This window comes from Nestor notabilis, unplaced genomic scaffold, assembly GCF_000696875.1.
Source record: "Nestor notabilis isolate BGI_N333 unplaced genomic scaffold, ASM69687v1 scaffold1364, whole genome shotgun sequence".
NCBI lineage: Eukaryota > Metazoa > Chordata > Aves > Psittaciformes > Psittacidae > Nestor > Nestor notabilis.
The window spans coordinates 291,215-318,941 of record NW_009926120.1 but is presented as its reverse complement, the minus strand read 5'-3'; the positions used below and the strand labels follow the sequence as shown (position 1 = coordinate 318,941).

Below are 27,727 nucleotides of genomic sequence, written 5' to 3'. Positions count from 1 at the left end.
GTAGTCTGGGGAGGAACACTGCACTGTGCTGGTCTTGGTGGGATTTAAGGAGCTGGATGCAGGGAATTGAGCACCTGTGCTGTAAACACGCATAGTGGTGGTTTAAAGGCAATGGTGTTTGGGCCATGAGAAACCCAATTTATCAGATTGATAGCTTGGAAGCCTGACTCTGTTAGTGGCAAAGTAAAAAGAAAACCCATTCATTTTTGTCTAACAACCTTGTTTTCCCTTTTTCAGAAGAATCTGACAGAGCTGAGGTCCTTTGGGTCACCGCCTTCAGCTGTCAGCAATGTTACTGCAGCAGTGATGGTGCTGATGGCTCCGGGAGGAAGGATTCCCAAGGACAGGAGCTGGAAAGCAGCGAAAGCCGCCATGACCAGGGTGGATGGCTTCCTGGACTCCCTGATCAAGTTCGATAAGGAGAACATCCACGAGAACTGCCTCAAAGCCCTTCAGCCCTATCTACAAGACCCCAAGTTCAAGCCTGAATTTGTGACCACCAAGTCCTCGGCCGCGGCCGGGCTCTGCTCCTGGGTGCTGAACATCGTGCGCTTCCATGCCGTGTTCTGCGAGGTGCAGCCCAAGAGGCAGGCGCTCAGCAAAGCCAACACGGAGCTGGCGGCTGCCCAGGACAAGCTGGCCAGCATCAAGGCCAAAATTGCTGTGAGTGCTTGCCCCTTGGTGGCACCCATTGTGCCAGTCACTGCCTGGGGAGAGATCTCCATGTTGGAGAGAGCTGTTTCTCTGCACTCATGGGTTTAAAGGGCAGTGAGAGAATCATAGAATGGGTTGGGTTGGAAAGGATCTTAAGATTGTGTAGTTCCAACCTTCCTGTCATGAGCAGGGATGCCTCGCACTAGATCATGTCATCCAAGCCCCTGTATCCAACCTGGCCTTGAACACTGCCGGGAATGGAGCATCCACCACTTCTTTGGGTAGCCTGTGCCAGCACCTCAGCACCCTCACAGTAAAGACTGTAGTCTTTTCTATCCCTTTTGTTGCTGCTTTCTACATTTCATCTGTTCTTCTCCAGCCTTGCTTACACCTTAAGAATCATGGAATGGTTTGTGTTGGAAGGGACCTTAAAGCTCATCTGGTTCCAGCCGCCTGCCACGAGCAGGAACACCTTCCACTAGAGGAGGTTGCTCCAAGCCCCATACAACCTGGCCTTGGATTTAGCCTCTAATTCTCACATCTCAGATGAAAATAGTGCTGGGGAACTTCTTTTATCCCTTTATGCTGCTTGTTTCCAAAGCTTTTAACGCCTGAGCTTTATGATGATGTTAAAGCAAATGACAGTCTCTGCGTTGGTTACTGGTACTCCACTGGCATGCGCTTACTAAACTGGCTGGTTTAGGTGAGTTTTCCCCTCTGCACATGGGTAATAATACACTGCTTAGCCTGGGGGATGTGTGGGGAGGTATATCCTTGCTTACCAAGCTGGGATATCTTGGATAGCTTCAGTATTGTGAGGCTGATTCATACCTACTCACATCAAGGCCCTGAGCTGTCATATACCCCTTTTTTAGTAATAAGTGAGACTATTCTGATTGTCAGAAATACTGAGTGCCTTTCCCTCTCCTTTGTCTGCCTGGGAAATAAGTTTGCTATGAATCTGGGGAGGGGAGATGTAGAAGCAAGATGTATACTCACAGTTGCACACAGATCTATGTGTCTGGGGGGTACTGCAGGTGCGATCTGTTCTTCATAGCTCATAGATACTCATTTATCAGCCCACACTTTTGTAATGGGATTCTATATGTATGAATGTACGTCTGCACATACATTCATACGCATGCAGAGACAGAACCTTTTTGTGTTATTAATTCCAAGGCAGGTCAAGGACAGACAGCTTTGTGTTCCCCACTATCCAGGAGAGCTACAAAAATCCTTAATATAATCCTTTTCCATTTTCAGGTTTCTTACTAGTGTGTAGCTCAAACAGTGTTAAAGTGATTTACAAGCAGTTTAGCCTTAAGCAGTTTGCATTGGGTGCAGATAAAATCAATTATTACTTCTCTTATCAGAAGTGAAATGTTCCAAGTGCTCCTGGGAGCTCTTGATTTGTTTTAGACCAGAGTGTGAACAGCTCTGTCCAAGCAAAGGGCTCTTTTTCTCCAGGTGGTTTGGGCTCTTTCTGCCCTTTCTCAGCCCCAAAGCACTTTGCAGCCAAGGTGCATGTGAGATGGCCCCAACTAGTGCTGGTTGGGCTCCTCTGCAGGAGCCTCCCAGAGGACACGCTCAGGAGCAGAACAGTTTTATTGATTTCCGTGTTATATTCCCTTCTAGAAACAGGGTGTGAGAGGAATGGCTTGGACATGGTTCAACACCTCCAGCTGCCCAAGGCGTCCCTTGGGGACTTGAGCACAACTTGGTGACTCAGCAGAGCCTCAGGGGCTGCACCGGGACTAAGGGAGCTGCAGCATCAAGAAACATGGAATTCTGTTCTCTTAGCTGCCCTGCTTACTGCTCAGCCATAGCACTGGTCATTGATACTTGGCCATAAGGGGACTCCCTTTCCTAGTTTCAATTCACACTGGGCAGAGCCCCAGATAAAGGAGTTTTATGTGTTCTTTGCCTCGGCCCTGTGCTGAGGATGTGAATGACAAGCACATAAAATAACACAGCACATCGCTGCTCCGTGCTGGCTCCTGCTGCCACAACACTGCAGAGGGGCTGCACCCTGGGCAACGTGTGTGGTGGTGGAGCTTGGCCAGTGCTGCCCGTGGGGTGAATGGGCTCTGGAGAAGGGTTTTCCTTAAAACTGTGCTCTTCTTGTCTCCTTGTTCACATGTGCAGCGCCTCAACGAGAACCTGCGGAAGCTCACAGCCAAGTTTGAGAAGGCCACTTCAGACAAACTCAAATGTCAGCAAGAAGCTGAAGCGACAGCGTGTACCATTGTTCTTGCAAATCGCCTGGTGAGTGTCAGCAGATGCAGCTCTGGTGGCATGAATGGGAGGTATCAGGTGCTGCTGAGATGTGAACCACGTGCACGTGGTACGTGACATCCTCTCATTTGTGGGAATACATTTCCTGCCCTGCAGCAAGCTTCAGTAATGGAAATTATTTTGCGTTGGCTGTTTTCATCCACTGCTCGTATTTAAAGAGACTGGTTATACTCTTTTCACAGCTTTCATCTCCTTTTTTGTTACCTGAATGTGTGATCAAGTACTGATGGGCCCAAACTGGGTGACTTAAACAGCAGGTGGGAAAAACAAAGGTGGGGACATGCCAGTAGCTTTTCAGGTTTTGAAATGAGCAGCAGTGAATAGAGCTCCAAAAAAGCAGTGTCAGTCCCTGTTCTCAGTCCATCAGAATGCATCTCCTATTGTGTCTTCAAAACATGCAGCCTCCTTGTCCTCAGTGGGGGCAGTGCCCTTGTCACTGCTTCACCCATGAAAGCTGGAGCCCCAGCTCACATCCAGTGCTGCCATTACCCTCAACACTTTGTACTTTGGCTTCTGCACTAGCTGTTAGCTTGGAGCAAGCCAGATCTTCCTCCAAGCAAGGGAACAGACTGCAGGAGATTGTCCCATGCTTGAGCTCTGGCTGGTGGGGTTGGTGCTGGTTCTAGCAGCTGGCTCTGTTGACTCAAGCTCACCCTCTAGCTCCCGAAGGCAGCACTGACATCAGCTACACGGAGAACCCCAGCTGTTCTGTGCTTTCAGAACATGTGACTCGCTATGCCTGCACGGCTGGAGCAGCTCTGCTCTGGAGCCAGGCTGAGAGAGCTGGGCTGAGTCAGCTGGAGAAGAGAAGGCTCCTGAAGGGGAGCCCTTAGTGCAGCTCCAGTGCCTAAAGGGGCTCCAGGAAACCTGGAGAGGGGCTTTGGACAAGGGCCTGTAGGGACAGGCCAAGGGGAATGGCTTGAACCTGCTGGATTGAGCTGAGCTCTGAGGCAGAAGCTCTTCCCTGTGAGGGTGCTGAGGTGCTGGCACAGGGTGCCCAGAGAAGCTGTGGCTGCCCCATCCCTGGCAGTGTTCAAGGCCAGGTTGGACACAGGGTCTTGGAGCAACCTGCTCTAGTGGAAGGTGTCCCTGCCCATGGCAGGGGTTGGAACTGGATGAGCTTTAAGGTCCCTTCCAACACAAAGCAGTCTATGAGTCTGTGATAAGATGTAGTAAGGACTTCTATGAGTACAGATTAGGCAGTGCACTCCCAAGCGCCCTTCCTCCCAGGTGCAGTGGAGATGTGCTCAAACCACTCTCTTTACCAAGAGGCTGTACCTGTATCTCCAGAAGAGTGTCCAGCCCTGTCTGATTGTATTCATGGATGGAGGTTGGTCTCAGTCTGTCTTGTTGAAGCTGCTTCTGCTGGTGGAGCTGGTGGCAGCTAAGTCACATTATAGAGGTGTTTCTAGAAGTGATGCTGGATATGGGTTTCTCTGCTTGTTTTATCAGCTCCTGGCTGTGTTGGGCTGTAATTCATATGTAAAGTATCTTTTTGTACCTATCCCAGAGAAGATAGAGAAACATGTCAGAGCAGTGAAGCTTTTTGCTTGGGACATGGACAGTTGTTCTCAGTTCTCCATCTCCTACACTCAAACCTTTTTAGGTGACCTTCAGCTTTAGCTGGGATTTTCAGAGCTGTCCAGGTTTCAGGTGGGTTTTTATGGGCATGTTGTGGGGCATCAAAGTGCTCCAGGAACTTCTCGGTTCACCCATTGCATGCTTAGGTACTGGGGAACTACTAGAAAAGCCCTTTTGTCTTGAACTTCTTCGTGCCTCCTTTGAAAACAGATGCAGTCAGGACTGTGATATACTCACATATAAGGGGTTAAAGACAAACAGCAGGTAAGTCCCCTCCTGTTCTGATGTAGATCTCTTATGCAACTGCTGAAAGGGTTTGGTGCTTTCATGTTCTTCAGGTTGATCTCACTGGATGCTTCCAAAACCTTTAATTAAGACAGGAAAGTATCCTTTCCATTTGAAAGAGCCATTTATGTTTCTGGGCAGATTTTGCAGGATGGGTTATTTCCCTGTGTCTTTCCACAACCTAAAACCCCCCAGTCTAATGTGTGATGTGAAGGTAGATTGTGTCTCAGTTAGGAGTGAGTAAACACTAAACAGAAGAAGAAAATGTTTCATGAAAAAGAAACATGGAAATGATGGTTTCTGTTCTTTTCATGGGAGTATATGCGAGTATAGAAGTGTGTGCTTTGCCCTGAATAGGGCTTAATTTCACCTCAATCAGTATCACTGTAACAAACAGAACACGCTTTCTTAACAGTGCCTGCTTAGCATGTGAATACTTGGCTTAAAACATGAATCTTCATTCAGGTTCAGAGAGCTGGGCTGGTTCAGCCTGGAGAAGAGAAGGCTCATGAAGGGGAGCCCTTAGAGCAGCTCCAGTGCCTAAAGGGGCTCCAGGAAACCTGGAGAGGGGCTTTGGACAAGGGCCTGTAGGGACAGGCCAAGGGGAATGGCTTGAACCTGCCAAAGGGGAGATTGAGCTGAACTCTGAGGCAGAAGCTCTTCCCTGTGAGGGTGCTGAGGTGCTGGCACAGGGTGCCCAGAGAAGCTGTGGCTGCCCCATCCCTGGCAGTGTTCAAGGCCAGGTTGGACACAGGGTCTTGGAGCAACCTGCTCTAGTGGAAGGTGTCCCTGCCCATGGCAGGGATTGGATCTGGGTGAGCTTTAAGCTCCATTCAACCCAAAGCAGTCTGGGGTTCTATGATAAAGAAAAATTATGGAATTTGGATTGGTTTTTTTTTTGATAGGGGCTTAGTTCTACTAACAAAATTGTCTGTGTTAAAGACAAGAAGCAGATATTTTAACGAGAGAGTCACTTGTTATGTCTGGTGCTACATGATTTTTTAAATTAAATGATTTCCTTTAAAAGAAAGTTTTTTGATTCTGAAATCAAGCTAAAACACAGGAATCAGGAATCAGGTTTGGAAAGACTTCCTTTGGTTGCAGTTGTTTTTGTGGTGGTGTGTAGGTTAGTCTGTGGTCCTATAGCACTGAATGTGTGTCCCAGGCTGCATCATCTCAATGAAGCAACAAGGATATATTTGCTTCTAAGCATGTTCTTTACCTCCTTCATTAACTGGGACAGGCTCAGGGTCATCCCCTGCTGTACTCGCTCGTGTGCTTTGCTGATGCTGGACTATATCCTCAAGTGTAAAACACCTCAGTGTGTTTTCCACTGTTTAGGCACAATCTTGATTTATTCTGTATAGCAGTTCAGCTGCCTTGGCTTCAAAGCCTCACAGCTCCTCTCCTCTTGAAATGCCTTGGATGCACAAGGTAACCAGTTTTGGAAAGAAACCTTTCCCTCTCCTGGCTTCAGGAGAACCACAGCAGCAAAATTTGAACTCCTGAAACCATGAAAGCATTTAGGAAGTGGTTGTGCACAAACAGCTTTTTCCATGCTGCTCTTCGCTGGTGTTGTATGAATGGGAGAAACCCTGTGTGGCTCTGCCTGGACACCAGTGGGTGATGTTGGCCACTGCCAGAGTTACTGCAGTCCTCTATAGATACTAAAAATTAGGATGTTTCAGTGCCTGGGTTTCAAGTCTCTCATTGAATTAAACTGAAAACAGTAAAAGGAAACGGGAGGATGCATTAGGGTGCAGCCTGATATGGGCATCCAGAGAACTGGGTGGTGGAGGGTGGTTTGAAGTTTTGGGGCAGATGAAGGACATCGCTGGGCTTCCTGCTCTGCTGTTCTTCATTGCTGCCAGTCCCTGATGAGGTTTATAAGCATTTTCATTTAGGTGGAATTTGGACATCTGCTCGAGTATGGGGCATTGCCAGAGTGGCGACCATGATCAGTCATGTCCTCCTGTGCTCCCAAAGGTGATGTCCAAGGATGGTAGGAAGCAGTTTTGCTCTGAGTTTGAAAGTGTGGAAAGCTTCCCCACATAGAATCTGCCTATGTACATAGATGAGACAGGCTGAACATTGTTTTCTTCGTAGTTTGCCAATGTTGTTGTCTTCTATCCCTCAGATGCTGCCAGGCTGTGCTCTTCCCCAGGTTGAAACATAGAATCATAGAACAGTTAGGGTTGGAAAGGACCTTAAGATCATCTAGAACATCCTTTCATCATTAGAGATAAAGCAGAGCCAGGTAGAAGCAAATCTTCCTGCAGCTAGGACCACACAAAACTGAAGCGTCATACAGCTGGCATGGTCTTTGCAGTGGTGAGGAAGATGGGGGCTGGGCAATGCCCTGGGTTCAGCTAGAAGAAAGCAGTGTGTTTTTTATTGATCTCTAGCTGGTAAACATCATCTGCTCGGTAAAGCTTTCAGCCTGATAGTCATAAACATTGATAACAGATAAGAGGCTGAGAGCTCAGGGAAGCCAATGTCAACCCTGAGCTTTTACAGAGCAAAAAAGGCTGGTGTGGGATTGTTTGCATTCTGGTTTTATCTATGGTTTGCTGAGACATGAAGATACACACAAACACACAAACCACTATTGAGAGTCTCCTGTTGTTCTGGACAATGTACAGTCTAAACAAAGAGTGTGACAGCAAACAAGGGTACAAAACCAGGTACCTGCCCTGTTCAGTGTCTGCTGCTGCCACATCTCTAAATGCAAGGATTTGGAATGAGATCTGAGTGGTGCTTGGAGCTCTCCTAATGTTGCAGATAGGCTTGAAAACTCTCTGCTGCTCCCTCCCTCCCAGCCCTCTTAACCCTACCCAACTGTTCCAGAAAAGCACTAGAAAAGCTGGCAAGACATAGCAGCCCCCTTTCATAGTGCATGAGCAACCTAAACAGTGCTTCCTGCAGAGACCCTCCATTGCTCTTGTCCTGGGACTGGAGCGTAGATGGAGGAACTTCACCTTCAGTTTTCCACCCTGAGGCTTGGAGCCATGGTTAGTTTGCTGGAGGTGTGTTTCATCTCTTGCTGCCACAGTGAGGGCTCTGACTTCCTACTTGCGTGGAATTTTTTGCAACACAACTAGAAACACGTTGCACAGACACAACCGCAGACAAAAGCCTCAGGACCTGCAGGCAGCATTAGCCCCTGATGAGCAAAGTCATCCAGCCTAAATCCAGAAACTCTTGTGTCTTATTTCACATGAGAGGCGAGCACAGGCTGTTGGCTCACACTGATGCCTGGAACTGAAATCCCTGAATGAATGCTCCTAGGGCTCCTGTTTGAAGATTTAGTGGTGGAGAACATGGCTCTTGCCAGCAAAGAGAGCAAGGTAACTCTGGCTTCTCAGCACACAGCAGGGACACCTTCCACTAGACCAGGGGTCTCTGCTTACTGTGAATCATATGGAAAACAGTGGAAATGATTAGGATCAGGGATGATTTAAAAGTCTGGCTAAGGCCAGGGTTACTTCTGTTGGTGGAAGCTTGTTGGGAGAGGAGAAGAGAAGCACTTGGTCCCTGGGAAATCATCTGTCTCTGCCTGTGGCTGGGATATGATCTGCAGCATTTGTACTGTGGGTTAACAGAGAATCTAGTCACTTAGAAGGGACATCCAAGACATCCAAAAAAGTCACCTATGTGACCGTGAGCAGAAGTAATTCCTAGACTTGGAAATAAAACACATTTGAGGTTGTATGAAGAATACACCTAACTGAACACAGATAGTGTTGCCTTGGATTGAAAAACAAACCAGGGGGATGGAGATAAGTTGAACCTTAGAGTGCCTTCCCTCTAGTTTGGCACCTCATGAACTTAGATGACTTAAGGAAGATGCTCTAGGGTCCAAGGGACAGGAACCAGGGAATGCCAAGGGATATGTGCACCAGAGGGTGGGTGCTGGGTGGGATTTGTGACTGGGTATGTGCTAATGCAGCAGATGAAATTTCGTGATGACAAATGCAAAGTAAGACGTGCAGGGCAAGCGAGCTGTAATCATGCATTTACATTGATAGGTTCTAATTGCACTGTTGCCACTCACGGAAGAATTTGTGGAGTCATTGCAGAGAAACAGCAGTGTAGTACTGGAGGAAGGAAGGCAAATTGAGTATTAGCAATTGGTAGGAAAAAATCAGGAAGCAAAAGGTAAATGATCATTGATTCAGATCTATCATGCGGATCTATCAGCAGCTTTCATGATGAACACAGTCATGTTACCCCAAGCCAGAAGGCTGTAGGCGACCTAGAGAAGCTACAACAAAGTGTATAATCTCTTTCCTGTGTGAAGAGAGGAAATGGATTAGAACTCTTCATTTTGGAAAAAAGATGATGTAGAGGGGATGGATGTGACAGAAGCCTATAAAATCATGAATGGCTTGCAGAAGGTGAGGAGGGAATGATTGTTCACTATCCCCCATTATCAAAGAGCTAAATATAATAGAATGAGATGGCTTTTTATTTGCCACTTGCTAAATAGAAAGGATTCCAATGATTTCTATAGAATCTGAGGTGGAAAGATGGAGGAAGTGGACTTCCATGCACTGTGTTACTGGAGTTGAGATTAATGATAATTTAGGTATAATCCTTAAGAGTAATTTCTAACTTAAAAGTAGTGCTTTGCTTTTTCAACAAGTAGGACCATGTGAAGAACAGGTACAGGGCCTGAGACCAGGGTCTGCCCAGCTTCATCTGGACTCCAGCAAATGCCCAGGACAGAGGAGGAACAGGGCAGGTATATCCCATGCTGCCTGATCCCAGATATTTTCCATCCTTCGTATACTCCACTTGAACAAATGTGGGTACCCATGATAAGACAGAACTATAAGAATGAGAACATAAAACTAGGAATTCCCACAGATAAAGAGGAAGCATGACTAACTGTAGTTGAAATAAGTGGATGGTTTGGGTATGGGAAGCACAGGAATAAAATGAAATTCAGTAATACAAGGACATGTACCTATGGATTTATAACAGATTGTTTGCCTCTAAACCAGGAGCACATGAGATGGTGTGTGAACAGCTCACACAGAATCTCAGTAATACGAATGATGGAGGCTGCCTATGAAACATTGTAAAAATGATACCAAGTGGTGGAGGTATGAAATGCCAGGTAGATAAATGTGAAGTCGTGTATATTGGAAAAAACAGGTTTTACTTTTCATGCCCTGTAAAATGATGCTGAATCATTCACGAATGAATTGATGGAGTTAAGAGTTCTGTGAATATGTGAGCTCTGTGCTCCCAGAGGCAAAAAAACCCTCCAACAACCCCCAAACCCAGGCCAAAATGGAATGTTAGGGTTTATTAGGAAAAGAAGAGAGAATGAAACAGAGGAGAATCACAATCTCACAATATAAATACATTCTAAATAAATCTTGCTGTACCTCTGCCTGCTTCCCTGTAACTCAAAGGATGTAGTAGAATGGGAAATGGTGCAGGGAAGGTAACAATAAAAAGAAACCAGATAATAAAGATTACATCATTCGGTAAAGAATTGCAAGGAAATGGATTGAAAGGACAATCAAAAGGCTTCGTCTGTGTGAGGAGTTATTGAATAGGCTAAAGCTCTTCAACCTCAAAAGGAGACAGCAGAGGGGGTATCAGGGCTTGAAATCATAAGTGGTACAGAGCAGGTGACACGAAGATGGTTGTTCACTGTTTTTCTACTGTGTGAATGGGTTTTAGCAATGGAAAAGTTCAGGCAGCACATCAAAGAATGTACTTTTTTAACAGAAAGCATTGCTGAACTGCCTCTCTTCTGACCACAGGATGCTGGAGATGCCAAAAGGTTGGTTTGTATCCATGGCAGCTGAGACTCAATCGTGAAGGAAAAAAGCAGCAGTGGCTATTAAGCGCAAAGATACGAACTCTGTTTCAGAAGGTCCTTAAACCTTCAGTTGTGGGAAGGTGGGAGATTGTCATGAAGTATTATCACCATGTGCTCATTTGTATAGTCCTCCCAAGCCAACTGCTAAGGACTGCTGTCAGGAGACAAGATGCCAAAGGAGGTGGACCTTAGGTCTGGCCTGATAGAGCTGTTCCTGTGATTATGGATTTCAGAAGGGAAGAAGACTAACTTCTTTTGCTTAGCCAAGCAGAGCACATTCCCTAGAAAATGCTGGCTGTTTATAAAACCTGGAGGTCCATATGAGGGTGAAAGGTGAGCTTTTCCCATGGAACAAGTGTCAGGACAAGAGGAAATGGCATCAAGCTGCACAAAGGCAGGTTTAGATGGAGCTGAGGAACAATTCCTTCCCCAGAGGGTGCTCAGGCATTGGAACAGGCTGCCCAGGGCAGTGCTGGAGTCACCGTCCCTGCAAGTGTTCACACCCTAGGTAGATGAGGCCTCAGTGCCAGGGGTTAGTGGTGGCCTTGGCAGGGCTGGGAACGGTTGGACTGGATGAGCTTAAAGGTCTTTTCCAGCCGAGCTGAATCTATGATTTTATGATTCTGTTTGAGCTAGAGGAGTCTGCAGGAGAACCGATGGCATAAACTGGCCAGGAGTAAATCCGTGTTGGTGGCTGCTAACCCTCAGAAGATAGCAAGGTTCTGCTAAAAATAGGACTTGGTCAACTTTGAACATGTGATGGTGGAATTCAGTGAGGATCTGAAGGTGGTGCCTTCCCATCCTTGGGACCTGTGTTCTGCATATCAGATTAACATGGCAAACGAATCCACTTTAGGGGAATTAGTTATTTGAGGTATTCATAAGGCTTATCACAGAGGTTTGTGGTACAGGTGGTCCTGTTTAACATTTAACAGTGACCTGGAAGGAAACAGTATAGTATGAGCCATATTTCCAGCACCTCTGATCTGGGGAGCTTTGCAAGAAAGAAGGATATAAAGGAATTTTTAAGAAAAATGAGAAACATGAGAAATAACACTAAGCTGATATGAACTGAAGAAGAAAAGCAGAAAGTGCTGGTTGGGCCTGGTAGCAGAGGCCTGGGAGTAGAGGGGATCTGTGCATGACATGGATCTTTCCAGAGCACCTTAACACCAGGAGAGTGGTTGTGACCTTGACCATAGGGTTTGGCATTCTCAGTCTCAAATCCATGAGGCTGATTTAAAACTGGTTTGGGTTTTTCTGGCTGGTGAACCTGAATGATGCATTCCATTCACATTTCCAAGCTGTGGTTCTTGGTTAATGGACCTAAAACTTTCTCCTTCAGTGAGCACCCTGAAAAGTACTAAATAAATTGTCTGTGTATGTAGAGATATCTTACTTTACAAGGAAGTGCTGTACCCTCTTCAAAGCTGCTGAGCCCTCACTTGGACTGTTTGTGCACTGGATGCTCATGAAAAATGTCTTTGAGGAAGTGTTTTTGGGACTGAGCCTTAAGGAAAATCCCAGTGTAGACCCAAGGGGATTGTGACCAAAATCTCATCTGCCTGGGGGAGTAACAAATTGTGTGCAATAGCTGAAGATTGTGGCTGTTGAAGAGGAGTGCACTGTGTGAGAGGATGTAATGGGGTGTGAATCTCTGGAATTGGGGCTGCCTCAGAAATCCTTATCATTATGTGAATTCCTGTGATGGATCCTCTCTTGATGGTTTTAGAGGAGTCCTGGAGCAGAGAGCTGAGATTTGACTGCAGTCTTTCACTGAATGAGAGGGGATGGGGCGGGGGGGGGGTTGTTTAGCAAAGTAACTGTTGAGTATTTCCCATCCCCAGGTTTTAAACTTTAGCAACTGACAACAGGAACAAGGTCTGGACTTCGCCAGATCCTGAGGTGTTACCTAAAGAACCACTGTAATGGTCAATTTACCTTGGGAAATTGCAGGTTGGGGGACTTGCCTCTGAGAACGTGAGATGGGCTGAAGCTGTGAAGGACTTCAAACAGCAACAGAGCACCTTGTGTGGAGATGTCTTGCTGATCACAGCCTTTGTCTCCTACCTGGGCTACTTCACCAAGAAATACCGTCAAGACCTCCTGGATGGGATCTGGAAGCCGTATTTGCACCAGCTGGAAGTAAGACCTGATTTCTCTGAAAAGCTGTTCTTACCAGAACTCACATGGCCGTAAGTTCTGGTGTCTACAGGGGATCCCCCAAGTGAATGGATCCCCCAAATGAGGGGCATCACTGTGGATTGAGGAGCAGGATGCAGCCACACTTGATTTACTCCTCTCTGGGGAAGATGTTGTGGTGTCCTTGCTCCAGGTTAGTGACCTGATCCCTCCATGCAGAGGAACATCTCCAATGCAGCAACCCAAGCATGGAGCCCGGTCCCAGTACTGTGCAGCTCATAGCGAGGTGTGAGGGATGGCCTAGAAAGAGGGAGGTAGTGTGGAGAAGGAATTGCATGGAGCAGGCTGAGCTCACCACCAGGTCTCCAGTAGGCTTGAAAAGACTCCAGAAGGTTCTTCAGGCTGGACACAAGCTCTGTTCATGCTGACCATGCCTCTCAGCTGGTTTTACCCAGGTCTTAGGACCAGATGGGAACTGTCATGCTTCAAACTTGTTTAATATTTCACTAATCTTTAATGGGTCCTCCATACATCAATAAAGGCAAGTGCTCGGTCTCCTGCAGGATTGAGCTTTTGCACATCAATACAGTCATTGGATGTTATAAATCCTGGTGCAATGCCAAGAAGCTTGTAAATAAGGTTGCAATGGGGCAGCGATGCCCAAATCAAAGAGATGGGAAAACCAGCAAGTTCCTTAGGATGAGAGAGGAAAAACTGTCATTTGTATTTCTTAAAACCAAGCAAAAATTTAGGTTTTTAGCAAAAATTTAGTTAAGAAAGGCAATATTGGTCCAAAAACATGATCTGGCTCTGGGCTGAGAAATTTCAAGGAAGTGCCTGTAATTCTTATGCAAACTTTAGGCCCATTCTGCTCAGGTAACTGGCACAGAGAATATTCTGGTTGTCACACCCAAAAATGGCCTCCCACATCAGAGGAGTGTTTCTGGACCTGTTAATGCTGTCTTGAAGCAGACTTACAAGGTTGTTCATTATGTTCATGATGAGAAACTGTCTTCCCAGAGAGCTGGTACCAGCAGATCCCACCTGGCTAGGCTGTGTCCCTTTGGGTGCGTGATGCTGTGCAGGCAAAAGTCTTTGGGGTTGCGTGCATAATTTGGGTTTATTCACAACAGAATTGGGAAACAGTGAATAATAGATCAAAACTATCCTGTAGAATGGGAAGCCACTGACAAATATGATTTGTGACTCTAACTTGTCTGGAAATACTGTCCTTACCTCTGGAATACGTTGTGGGTCCCACTCACCACTTCTTGCTAGCACACAAGGAAGCATTTCTCTTTTCCTCAGTTCTGGTGTCCTCAACATAAAGAGGACATGGACCTGTTGGAGCAAGTCCAGAGGAGGGCCACAAGGATGATAAGAGGGCTGGAGCACCTCCTGTATGAAGACAGGCTGAGAAAGTTGGGGCTGTTCAGCCTGGAGAAGACAAGACTGCGTGGAGACCTCAGAGCAGCTTCCAGTATCTGAAGGGGGCCTATAAGGATGCTGGGGAGGGAATCTTCATCAGGGACTGTAGTGATAGGACAAGGGGTAATGGGTCTAAACTTAAACAGGGGAAGTTTAGATTAGATATAACAAAGAAGTTCTTTACAGTGAGGGTGGTGAGGTGCTGGAATGTGCTGCCCAAGGAAGTTGTGAATGCTCCAACCCTGGCAGTGTTCAAGGCCAGGTTGGACAGAGCCTTGGGCAACATAATTTAGTGCGAGGTGTCCCTGCCCATGGCAGGGGGTTGGAACTAGATGATCTTAAGGTCCTTTCCAACCCAAACCATTCTATGATTCCTCGCAGGTGCCAATCCCTGTAACTCCATCCCTTGATCCTCTGACCATGCTGGCCGATGATGCTGACGTGGCAGCCTGGCAGAACGAGGGCCTGCCGGCTGATCGGATGTCCACTGAGAACGCCACCATCCTCAGCAACTGTGAGCGGTGGCCCCTCATGGTGGATCCCCAGCTGCAGGGGATCAAATGGATCAAGACCAAGTATGGAGAAGACCTCCGAGTGATCCAGATTGGGCAGAAGGGGTAAACATCAGCTTTATCACATAATAATACCTTTTATTGGTTATCTGCCTGCTTGATGAACAGTGTATATTTAACTGCAACCATCCGAGCCAATTACATTGAGCGAAACCCTCAAATGTATTTGTGCGTTAAATGCTTATTCATTACCCAAATGATAGAGATTTCTCATTAAATAGAGGTTCTGTTTAATGCTTGGCTCAGTTACCATGGAAACTCTTCTGAAACTGAGAATGGAGAGAGCCATGTGCTGGAGGCTGAGCTACACGTAGGACTATGACATCCTCCATTGGGCTCATCTTATAGAATCATAGAATAGTTTGGGTTGGAAAGGACCTTATGATCATCCAGTTCCAACCCCCTGCCAAAGGCAGGGACACCTTCCACTAGAGCAGATTGCTCTGAGATCCCAGAGGAGGCACCTAAATACAAACCTCCAAGATGGAACAAGAGGAATAGATCATGTAACATCCATGTGCTGCCATTACAGCTTGGTGTACAAACACATCATCTCTCTTTCCCCTTCCTCCCCAGCAGACACTTAAGGGAGGAGTTCAATGTGTTGCTGTGATGTCTCAGGGCCACAGGCTAAAAGCATCATTCACTGCCCCATTACAGTAAATGAGAGTGTTTCAACATCTGGAAAATGGTGCTTCTTCACTTTCAAATGCTTTAAGAAGTTTAAACCCACCCCTTTCTCTCCTTCAGGAAAGGGCCATTGAACAGCTTTGGCGTCAGCTGCTGTCATTCTCTCTATTTCTTTGTATAAAATCTTCCTGGACTCAGAAAAGCAGGGGCTGCTGATCAAGGATGAGGTTTGCATTGTGTCAACATACTCCTTTAAAGGCTGCTCTAAAGGTCACTCTGAACTTCTTATCTTAGATCTTTCTATTACCTCTTGAGGTCCCAAACTCTCTAGCTGAGACGAGGAACCGAAATTTAGCCAGTAGAGTTAGCTGGACCAATTCAGTGCAGCAGTGATGGTGTATGAGTGCCTGGAGTATCCTCACTGCCTGCCATGGGCCCTTCTCTCCTTTGTGCAGAGAAGGGAGTTGTGTGGAGTGCAGAGCAGCCCTGAAGGAGAGAGCACAAGCACCTGACCCTGCTCTTCCTGGTACAAAGCATCCCAATGCAGAGCATCTCTATTTCCCAGTTAGGCACTGAGCAAAGGGGTCCATTTCCCTCATGAGGAAAGAATTTGTACTAAACGCGACCCTAAACCCTGGGCAAAATGAAGCTGAAACTTGCTCTTCATCCTTGTTTTTATGCAAGATGAACTGCACCACTGGGTTCTGGGGGAAACAGCTCCAAGTTGTCCCATCCTTGCTCATTGGTGCCAGGGTCTTCTCCCAGGAAAGAAGAAACAGTTATTATTGCTTGCCCTTGGGAGGTCTGAGACCTAATTCTCTTTGAACAGCCAAGGTTCTGCCACTGCTACTTTTTGCTCCATATGTTGAAACCATCTTCACCCTTGTTCTCTCTTGCAACTGCTGGCACATGCACATAGTTGCATCCTCCTTGCTGCAAAGCGCCACATCCAGCTTTGCTGCAGTGGGTACCACTGCTGTTTCCCACAGGTATTTGGACACGCTGGAACAAGCCCTGGCTGCAGGAGAACTGGTTTTGATTGAAAACCTGGAGGAGTTCGTGGATCCGGTTTTGGGGCCATTACTGGGGCGAGAAACAATCAAGAAAGGAAGGTGAGCTTCAGGGGGGTTAATGGTGTGAGTTGGTGTGGTGCTGTTGTGCTTTCTCTTCCTGGCCTCAAATTGTGGGTGTTCATGTACAGCAGCACTAACATACTGCCTTCAGAAGTGAGGGCGTTTTAAATCAGGCAGTCACAGGTAATTCAACCACAGCATCATTCAGAAATAAACCTCCATTTTCCATTTTGTTGGACAGTATCATTCAAACCTCATGGAAAAGAGAGACCTGTAATTCTGCTTTTGTACAGTGACCTTGGTGTCTGTAATTGGCTCTCCTGACATTGAATTATTACCAGAATAGCTGTTGCTGTTGTGAAGAAAAAGTAACCTTGGATTTTAGCAACCACTGCACCTCGCTTAGGAATACAGCGACAGGGTTAAGCATTAGGAACATGTAAGTGTTTGTAAAGCGGCCACATTCTTCATGGCAGATGCTGGTCACCCTCCAGCCCAGAGGGCAGCAAAAGGGACTTCAGTTTTTTCTTCTTTCTGTCTGTAATGTAACAGAAGCACATTTTTTGTGTATGCTCAAATAATGGCAACAAATAAAACCATGTGCTCAGCACTGAAGTTGATTCAGGGGCTGTTTTGACTTTGTTTTGCTGGCTTTCACAGAGTAGAGTCTGCCTTTAGAAGGAAATGCACCCTTTGCGATGCTGGAGTCTCTGCCATGGACAGCTCTGCTGCTCACAGGAGCCTGGCATGGGCTGAGTTCTGTGCCTGCTGCAGTGAAGAATGAAAAACTGCTAAGCTCTGCTTTTCACACTGCTCAAGTTCTTTGAGGAGCATTTCCCTACTGGTCTAAAATATCCCAGGATGATGTAAACTTCTGGGAAAGGCAAGCTGTGGAAACCCTGCTCTTCAGGAGCAGGACTGATTGTGAGGTCAGCTGCAGGAGGGCTCATTTCAGAGGGAATGATGGGCCCAGTGAAGGGGATTGAAATGTTTGGAAGTGGAGATGGGGCTACAGCAAAGGTGGTGGGACTCCTGAGCGCCCCGACAGGGAAAAGCTCAGTCCTCCCCTTTTGGGACTGTATGTCCCTGCTCTCAAAACTCCCTGTGACATCACATGTTTCTTAAGAAAATGGACTGTAAGCCTTAAATAAGAAGTCCATGGGGTTTGTATTTCCCAGGCCATGAGCCCAGACCCCACAGATAAATGCTGGTAGACCCAGACCAAGAAGGTTCTCTGAAGTCAGGGCTCTCAGCAGTATTTCTGGGTCATTTCTCTCTGCCTTGGTTTCACAGCTGTAAAAGCAGAGGTAGCCAAGAGGACACTGAGGGAGCTGAAGTTTGACTGGGAAGTGTGTTCAAATTCCCATCATAGTCCAACTGCATCCCTGAAAGCATTTCCAGTTTCTCTTCTCCTCTGGTTCCCATGGGCTTTGTTAAACTTGGGTTTTCGGAGTATGTGGATTCCTGCGATCTCTGTAAGTTTTAGGCCTGATGTCAGAAATGCAGAACAGAAGGCTGGGTTTTCCTAAGTGATCTTACCTCCCAGGAATGGCAAACAGCTACTTTCCTCATCTGGCTTCACTGCTCAAGCTCAATGTGACCACAGAGTTGGCCTGATCTGAGCCAACAGACTGGGCAGTTTTAGCTGTGACTACTTAAAATCTCAATGCTGAGAGGTTTTTCCTCCATGGAACTCCAGCTTTAAGCAGAAAGCAGTCTCTCTAAAGCAAGGAGGGTTCATGGCTGAACTGGCCATCCTAATGTTGCGAACTGTGAACCTTCTCAAACACAATCCAGAATTCAGGGGCAACTCTCTGGGGGCTTTATTCTAACTCAGAAGTGATTCAGGTGTGCCTGATTTGAAACACTTTCTGCTGTAAGAGTGATTTCTGTGTCAAGAGTGCAAAATCCCATGCTGGTAGATGCCATGGACTGGTGCCACCATGTGTCTTCGGGTGAAATGTCCTGGAAGAGACGTGCTCCTACTTGGTTTGTTCTAATTGCAGGTACATTAAGATTGGGGACAAGGAGTGTGACTTCAACCCTGCTTTCCACCTGATCCTCCACACAAAGCTGGCAAACCCCCATTTCCAACCTGAGCTGCAGGCCCAGTGCACCCTCATCAACTTCACCGTCACACGGGATGGGTTGGAGGACCAGCTCCTTGCAGCGGTGGTCAACATGGAGAGACCTGACTTGGAAGAGCTTAAGGTCAGTAGCTGGGACTTGACACTTGGATCAAGTATAAATAATAATAATAACATTAATACTAATAATTCCTTATCATTATTACTGTAATTAAATAGCATTTCATGTGCAAGGTTGCAGAGCTGGCTGGGCTCACTGTAACATCAGATTTCCCTTGAATGACAAATACTGAAGAGGTTTTTTTCTTCGGTCTTTTGTTTTCTTGGTCTTTTAGAAACACTTAAACTGCAATTTCAAGTTTTTTCCTCCAAGTATTTGGGTGAGAATCTCTTTCTCTTCCTCCTCTTCTCAGAAATGGAAACTGAGTTTCTCAGTTTATCAGGTTTTTCTGGCCTTCACAGATTTACCTTTGGAGGTAGGATTCATCTCCCTTCATTTAAGGCATTGAGGGCATAGGATTCCCACTGTAAATGTTGTAAAGCTGGTAATGAATTGTTTGTTCCGATTCTTCCTCCCCCTTGTTTGTAACAGGCCAAAACATTCTCACTCCCTCCCTTAACAAGTATGGCTTCAGTTTCAAGAGGATTTTTCAAGGAAAATCCTTTGTTCTAATGGCACATTTCACAACGAAATGAATATGTTGCATACTAAATACTTACTGAGAGTGGGAATACATTCACTGGACATGTTCAGTCAGGCCAGGCCAGTTCTGTAATAATCTTTTCATTTAATGAGGTTTTAAAGCATTTTAACTGTGCAGCCTTAATGATGCATTTAGTTTTAACTGGGCTTATGTGTTAATGAGCCAAAAGAGGGCATCAAAAGTACATAATGAGCTGATTTAATGTGTGAGCCATGGGTCTGTGCTGGCTCTGCAAGAGACCCAAAGCCTCTTGGCCAGGCACCCTTCGCACACGCTGGGCACTGGCTTGCAAATGGAACTGGGGGTGACCACGATTAGCACAGTGGTGACATTAAGAGCTGGGATGTTAAGGACCATTCCTCCTCGCCTCAGCAGCATCACTGTTAATGACTGCTGTCAGGATAAGAAAGACAAATTCACTATCATGTGCACTCAACAAATCCATAGCTAGGCTCTGAGAAGTGGTAACTCACAATCAGCAGCACTTCCCTCCTGTGCTCTGGAAGAACTGGGTGTTAGAAAACAGTGACAATGATGGGAGTTATGGATCATGTCTTTTGAAGTCCCTGCTTCTTCAGGGCATGTGTGCTGTGGAAGAGGGAGCCAGGGAAATGCATTCCCAGGTGAGCTACGCCACTGGTATGGGCGATATGGAGCTGTAGTCTTGCTTTAAAAATCACTAAGCAGATACAGATTGGTGTGGGATGTAATTTCCTCTTCCTTTAGGAATATTGAAGCGCTTTTTCTCTATATCACCAAAGCAAGATAATACCAGAGCCCACTTTCTCTCCTCTCCCTCTCCTCTCCTTCACTCCTGCTACAGTCCTGCTGCCCCTGCAGATATTGAGGAGCAGAAAACCAGCCTGGTATTCCAGCTGCTGAATGGGGAATAGAGTGTCCAAAAAATCTCTTCCCTGCTGGGATACAAGCAGGGATTTGTCCCTTCAGGCACAGGGAGGGAGGCAGGCAGTGGCTGACCCCTGCCATGACTGCTGGCCAGGAGCTCAGTACTTTCTTCTGCCCCTAGTCTATTTACTGATGTGAAAAATGCCACTATAGCTGTTGTCTCATAGATCCTTGAAGATACAGATTTGAATCATTGGATTCCCAAAAGGAAAGGGCACTTTCCTAGGTGTGTTTTAATCCATCCTCTCTACCCTGGGACAAAAAGGACAGGCATTTGGTGTCTGAGAAAGGTTTAGGGCTCTGGCTCGTGGGCAGATGGAAGTGACTCCTACAGTGCTGCACGATAGTTACTGAGCACAGAATCTTGTTATGAGGAAAGAAGGAACACACCTTATATGTGGAGCCCAGAATTTATTGTTAATAACCTAATCAAAATTCATCAAGCAGCTATTATTAATCCAATGATGATAACACTAACATTGCTTAAAATGCTCTCTCGACACAATCTCTTTCCATAATCCTTTTCTTCATTGATTCCCAGTTATTTGGTCTTTCTGCTCCTTCTTGCCTTTGAAGCTGTCTTCATCTGATTGACAGGATTGCACTCCTGTACGATGGGTGTTCGGAGTCTGAGACCACATTTGCACTCTGCCATATTTTGGTTGTAGAGACAGATCAGTCTGTCCAGAATAACTACTTGCTCTGACTCTAAATTAAAGCCAGGCTAACCCAGTAGTGACCTGGCTCTGAGGCAATCACAGCTAGGGAAAGCTGAAACCAATTTAGGCCAAGGCAAGTGAAGCCAACTCCTGAGACCTCCCCTCTCAGGTCAGTACAAACCCTCTGGCCTCTAACTAGTCTCATTTGTAATTCTCTTTTGCAAGGATGACTGTGGTCCATGTGCTGGTGGTGCTGCCCGTGGTCCATGTAGTCTTACCAGGACTCGTTTCAAGTATCTTTCATCTTTCCCCAACTTCACTGTTTGGACTGAAATGTCTCAAATTGTGTTTGCTTCAAATTAATTGTCTGTTTTGTGCTGAGAACAGCCTTAGAAAGACTCTTACAGCAGCTGTGTCATGGTGGATAAGCTATGACTTAGGGTCCTGCCTTGCTGATTCATTAGGTGAAGTGTGTGTGAAAGTCCCTGGCTGTGATGGACAGTATTGAGCTCTTTTTTCAGGAAACAGAGCTCTGCAGGAATGGACTGAAAATACAGGGATTAGTTTTTCTTTTCCTCAGGTTTGTGATGTTAAAACAATACAAGAAACACAGCAGAAACAAGAAGAGGAAGCATTGCTGAGCTGGGAAGAGGTTGGCAGTGAACCATTCACGCTGGCCTGTAGCTCTGGTGAACTCCTGTTTTCTTCCCCAATGGAATGACATTTTGAAGGGTCCCAGGGTAACACATTTCCGAGAAGTAGCCCTGTTATATATCAACTGTGAAATAACAGATAATGAGCTCCTCTGCAGAAATAAGAGAGGATGACCTTGCTACTGCTGAAAACAGCAGCGTGACGAAGCTGCAGTGAATGTGGGCTGTTGTGGGGAACCCAGCATTATGTGCACTTCAGAGGGCCCATTTCTGCCTGGTGATTACAAGCTATTGGAGCAAAAATCCCACATGTCCTCATGAATAACTCCAGGGTTTACAGTCCATGGTCTGGAATCATAGCTTGCAAAATGTCATTTTCTCAGGGCATGCAATGTGCTTGAAGGATGGGAACACACAAAATTCACCGTGTTAGTTTTCTGTTTCAAGACTTGTGAAATATTTACCACCATGGGCAAACTCCTGTGTGTAATGCCTCCAGAACATGCCTTTAAAACCAGCCATTTATAGCTGAAATGCCAATAAAAGGCATGCTTCAGTGAACACTACTTGGGTTGACATTAGCATGGAATGAGTGTGTGTGCAGCAAGCGTATGAAAATTCAGCCCAAATATTGAAAGGTGACTTATTAAGGAAAGAGTCAGTTTATCTGCTTGAAAACTTCTGACAACAGAGCAAATACTGCTGGCTCCTTTAAGCATTGTGGGGTTGGAAGAGTCATAGGGTCACATTTCTCATTACTGGGGCTCTTCTAGACCCTGTAGGTGGTTGGAAGTTGTAGGTATGTTTTCCAAAACCTAACCTGTCTTCGGAGTTTTAAATCACTTGGCCTGTGACACTGAATTTGTCATGTGCCAGTCACCATGGTCCATAACTTGTCTCAATTCCACATGCACCACATCTGCTGCTTCATGGAGCTGGCTGGTTTTTGCAGAGCTATAAACCACTCTTTTGCAATTGAATTGAATTTTTTGGTTGTGTCATAGTATCATAGACTTACAGAATGATTTGGGTTGGAAGGGATCTTAAAGCTCATCCAGCTCCAGCCCCCTGCCATGGGCAGGGACACCTTCCACTAAAGCAGGTTGCTCCAAGCCCCTGTGTCCAATCTGGCCTTGAACACTGCCAGGGATGGGGCAGCCACAGCTTCTCTGGGCACCCTGTGCCAGCACCTCAGCACCCTCACAGGGAAGGACTTCCTTAGATCCAACCTGAACTTCCCCTGTTTCAGTTTGAACCCATCACCCCTTTGTCCTATGACTTCAGTCCCTGATGAAGAGTCCCTCTCCAGCATCCTTGCAGCCCCCTTCAGACACTGGAAGCTGCTCTGAGGTCTCCACGCAGCTTCTCATCTCCAGGCTGAACAGCCCAATGTTCTCAGCCTGTCTGCATATAGGAGGTGCTTCAGCCCCTGATCATCCTCGTGGCCTCCTCTGGACTTGCTCCAACAGCTCCATGTCCTTATGTTGAGGACACTAGCAGTGCATACAGTGGTGCAAGTGGGGTCTCATGAAAGCAGAGTAGAGGGGCAGGATCACCTCCTTCACTTTACCATTTGAGACATTTCAGGCCAATCAGTAAAGTTGGGTGAAGGTGGGGGATACTTCAAACCAGCCCTCATAAGACTCTGAGTCACTTACGTACAGTCCAAGGATTTAAAACTGTCACACACTAGTGTTGTACATTGCAGGGTGTAAGTGATTGACTTCATTAATGTATAGAACAGTCACCAGGCTTATACCTTGGCAGCATCCAAACCAGATGCACAGCTTTCTCACAGAATGTGTTCTGTGATAACAGTAGAAATAGGCATTTACAAGAGGACTGACTGTACAGTGGAATAATGGAATATACCTGAAATCCAGGAAAGATGCCATTTCCCTGGCAAGCAAACACACAGAATAGAGCAATCACATTTCATGGGAGAAAGCCTATGCTGGAGGATCAGTTCAAAAAGGAGGTAGATGAGAGTCTTTGTTTCACCATGAACAGCATTAATGATGGGTATTGCTGCAGGCACAGTGCACCAGGAAACTACTGGCACCAGTGAGATCTGGAGGCTGGAATACAAATGGGTCCAGAAGTCAAGAGGGGCTGGGACTTTGCCCTCAGTTCTGAGCCTGAGATGTGTTGTGCTCATCTCTGGATCCAAGTGGTGTTGCTGTTGGTTTTGCCGTTGGTTTTGCCATTGGGTTTTTAACCCTGTGGTGCTGCTGTGACTGGTGTTGGTGTTGATGGCAAAGCACAGAGGTTCACCAGGAGGGGTGAGAAGCAGCAAAGGATATCTAGGCTGACTTCAGCCCAATAGAAACTTCCAGATGGAGATGCAGGATATGTGTCTGAGATGCAGGGTGAAGGTCATTTCTTCCAGATTCACTTCCAGCACTTTAATACATTTCTAGTGAAAGGGCTTAGTTCTCCTGGTGGTTTCTATGCTGTTCAAGGTTCCTCTGAGTTTATTGCTTGCTGGATATGGTGTGATTCCCAGAGTTCTGCCCATGCCCAGGAGTTGCAAAGAGGAGGAGTAAGCAATATGAGACTATGACAGTTGTCAATTAGAAGCCTGCTCCCATGTGAAGGTGGCTAATCCTTACTTTACCACGTGTTTTGTGTCTAAAACTTCCTGAATTTATTACTTGCAGTCATCTCTCACAAAGCAACAGAATGGATTCAAAATCACCTTGAAAACATTAGAGGACAACTTGCTCTCTCGACTGTCATCAGCATCTGGGAACTTCCTGGGAGACACAGCTTTGGTGGAGAACTTGGAGATCACTAAACAGACCGCTGCGGAGATTGGAGAGAAGGTACAAAGACAGTGATAGCCTAGAGAAAAGCACGTGTGTGATGTTATCTTTCAGGATTTCTGGATGGAACAGAGAAGAGAACATTCTTCTTTGGGTAGGCAGAGCAAGAACATGGTAGAGAATAGAAAGTGGTATAAATTGAAGTGCTCTACATTCTGGACAGCTTCAGGCCATTTAGTTCTTGGGAGCTTTTTTATGTTAAATGGGCTATTTAAGACCAAGAGAAAATGTTAGGGCCTGATGTAAAGACAATAAAATATACACACTGTACCAAGGCAGCTTTAAACCATTCCAGCGTAAGCCTGAATACATCACACTTAGTTAAGCTGAGGTTTAGTACTGACTAGGGACTGGACTCTTTTGGGTTTGGGATCTCAAGTAAATCAGCAAGAATGTGTGTGTTACATACCCTTCCATTCCTTAGAGTATGAATCAGCATTTGGAATAGCTGTGCAGTGTCACCACTGCCACCTACCTACTTCACCTTGCAGGCTGGGTGGGATTAGGTAAATGCACAGTGGTTTCCCCTGCCATTGAGGGAAGTGTGTTTGTCATGCCAGGATTGCCAGAGGACTCCTGTATGGCCATTCTCAACAGCTTCCCTCTGCAGTCCTCCCATCTTCACAGCCCACATGGGGGGATAAATTTCCTGGATGAGTTACCCATGTGGTGGGGTTGGGCCGGAGCTGCCTTTCAGTGCCCAGCAGTCCAGCCCCAGTGACTGAGGAACTAAGGGATCCTCCACATGAAAAACTGGAATTATTTTTTCTAGCTATTCATGGTCCATCAGATGCCTTCATCTCCCTAAGGAGGGTTTACGTGACCACCCAAAGGGGATGAGGGGATGTTTGACCTGGCAAGCTTGGCATCTCCCTCTGGAAGTGCTTCAATTTCTAACCCTGTTGTGGTTGTAAAGCTGGTTGCTGACAGCTCTGTTGATGAATTTGGAGTCTGTTAGGGGCTTGCTTCTCAAGGCAACCCTCACTCTGTTCTTACTCTGTTACCCAAAGAAAAATGTTCAGCCAACATTTTTCTTCCTATGAAAGTCCTTCCTGCTCTGTCGATGGAAAGCAACTGTCCTCCCCACCCTGGGCTTTTATTTGACTAGATTCATTAATCATTTGGGGGATGGGATATCTAAAAGTTAAGTTGCCTAAGTCTAGGCTTCCTTTATAGTCAGTGGAGGGACATGGGTGCTGTCAGAATGGGAACTCATCTGATGTAGACAGGTCCATGTGGATGCTTGTTTCTGCAGCAGATGTTGAAGCTGCTCTTTGAGGGACTTAGATATCACAGTCCATTATTGTTCCTGGGGATATGCCAACAGATCCCAAGATGTCTTGGTTGTACACCACAGATTAAAATGCTTTGTGGGGAAGGTTTGATGTGCCCCAGCCAGATGTGTTCACACCAGCTCAGGTCCTGGCAGAGGAGCACCCAGTGGCATGCATTTTGGGCTGTGTTGTGCCCTGCTGACTTGTACAACATGTGCTGAGCCCTTTTCTGCCACATCCCCATTGCATGGTTTGCTGGATCAGCACTGACATGGCAGCATGTGGCTTTGTGGATAACACACTTACAACTGTACATAGCCAGAGCCTAAAATTGTCCCCAAGAGGCTTGAGGATGTCACTTTGTGCTGCTGAAGTGGAATGAAAATGAACAGGACTGAGATGACAATGAGGTGATCTATCTGGCCAGAGGGTTTTCACCATGTCCAGCAGAGCACCTATGCAGACACTGAGCCAGCAAGGTAGGGATGTCTTAAATGCTGCTGAGGAAAGTCAGCAAAGAGCCATTTTAAATTAGCAGTTCTCAGCCTTGGCGGAAGCTGCCTTGAAAGCAGCATGAAGACTGTTCAGCCCTGGGTTATTAATGACCTGCAGAGGAGGGGGACAATTAACATGAGAAACTCATTGATGATAAACACAATTCCAGTTAGTAAAGAGCAGGGATCCAGGGAGAAGCCTAGAGGGGACTTGAGGAAACAGGCTTGGGCACAGGGTGGTAAATGCAGTTAAATGGAGAGCATGCCAGAGGAAGGGGAACATGGGGAGCAGGCGGCTCAAGCTGGGCTGCACCAGGGTCCACAGGGCATGTGGGTTGCCCACTGCTCAGGCTGATGTCTTTGTGGCAGGTAATCAGCCCTCCCCTGGGCTGCGGGTTCAATTCAGAAAGGCGTTTCACAGTAACTTGGTTCTGTGTTTGCCTTCCAGGTCCAGGAGTCTAAGGTGACAGAAACTAAGATTAATGAGGCCAGAGAGCACTACAGGCCCGCTGCAGCACGGGCCTCTCTGCTCTACTTCACCATGAACGACCTCCATGCCATCCATCCCATGTACCAGTTCTCTCTGAAGGTACTGTCTCTATGAGCTCCATTAACAGGACGGAGCTATGCATGCCCAGCACCAGCATGGATGTTATGTGTTACTGCAACACACAAGTTGTATTGTGATACTCGTTTGTACTGGTTGGGAAAGGTTTGATCAGAACTGTGACAAACACTGTGCAGAGCATGTTCCCTGCTGCCCTCTGTGGAAGGAGCAGAGTTTCAGCAGCACCTGCAAAGATGCAGTGAGGAGTGGTCCGAATGCCAAAAGAAAAGGTCCCACTGTGTTGGGTACTGGGTTTGGGTGAGGGACCCTCCTCAGCTCTGAATGTGCCAGTCAGCCTGTTGCCAATTGTCAGGCTGGGATCAGGTTAGGTAAGACATAATAGGCTGTTCTTCCTTTTGCTTGGATTCTTTCTAAGTAGCTGATCTCTTTGGAAAGACACAGTCTGGCTCAGCAATGCCTTAACAGTCTTTGTTACTGAAAACCCAGGAAGTGTCTTTGCAAAGCAGAACCTTACAAGCCATTTGTTCTTTTCCTCTGTACTCAAAGCCTTGGCCTGGAAGAACAAAATGAGCAATGGATTTAAAAGATATCACATGGGAAAAGAGCCAGCAAAGTGCTTTTTTCTATGTAATTATGCACTGAGATTTTGCACAGCATTTGGAGTAATTTGCTTCATCAGTTAATCTTTTCTTTATACTTACATTGGTTCTGTATCTGATGTTATCAGGATCATAATGCGTGTGCAGATACAGAACCATAGAATGGTTTGGGTTGGAAAGGACCTTAAGATCATTTAGTTCCACTCCATGGGCAGGGACAATTTCCACTAGAGCAGGTTGCTCCAAGACCCTGTGTCCAAGCTGGCCTTGAACACTGCCAGGGATGGGGCAGCCACAGCTTCTCTGGACACCCTGTGCCAGCACCTCAGCACCCTCACAGGGAAGAATTTCTCCTTTATATCTAACCTAAATCCCCACTGTTTAAGTTTGAACTCATTGCTCCTTGTCCTATCGCTCCAGTCCCTGATGAAGAGCCCCTCTCTGGCATCCCTGTAGCCC

General features: G+C 46.4%; 1 protein-coding gene across 1 annotated transcript in view; it reads left to right on the top strand.

The window, feature by feature from the left end:
- Positions 1–27,727, top strand: part of DNAH9 (dynein, axonemal, heavy chain 9) — a 172,874-nt gene that overhangs the window by 90,561 nt on the left and 54,586 nt on the right. Inside the window, 8 exon segments of the mRNA XM_010013395.1 lie at positions 238–663; positions 2,800–2,919; positions 12,611–12,799; positions 14,606–14,841; positions 16,416–16,538; positions 18,506–18,710; positions 24,169–24,333; positions 26,550–26,690. Coding sequence (XP_010011697.1) covers positions 238–663; positions 2,800–2,919; positions 12,611–12,799; positions 14,606–14,841; positions 16,416–16,538; positions 18,506–18,710; positions 24,169–24,333; positions 26,550–26,690 — 1,605 coding nt within the window.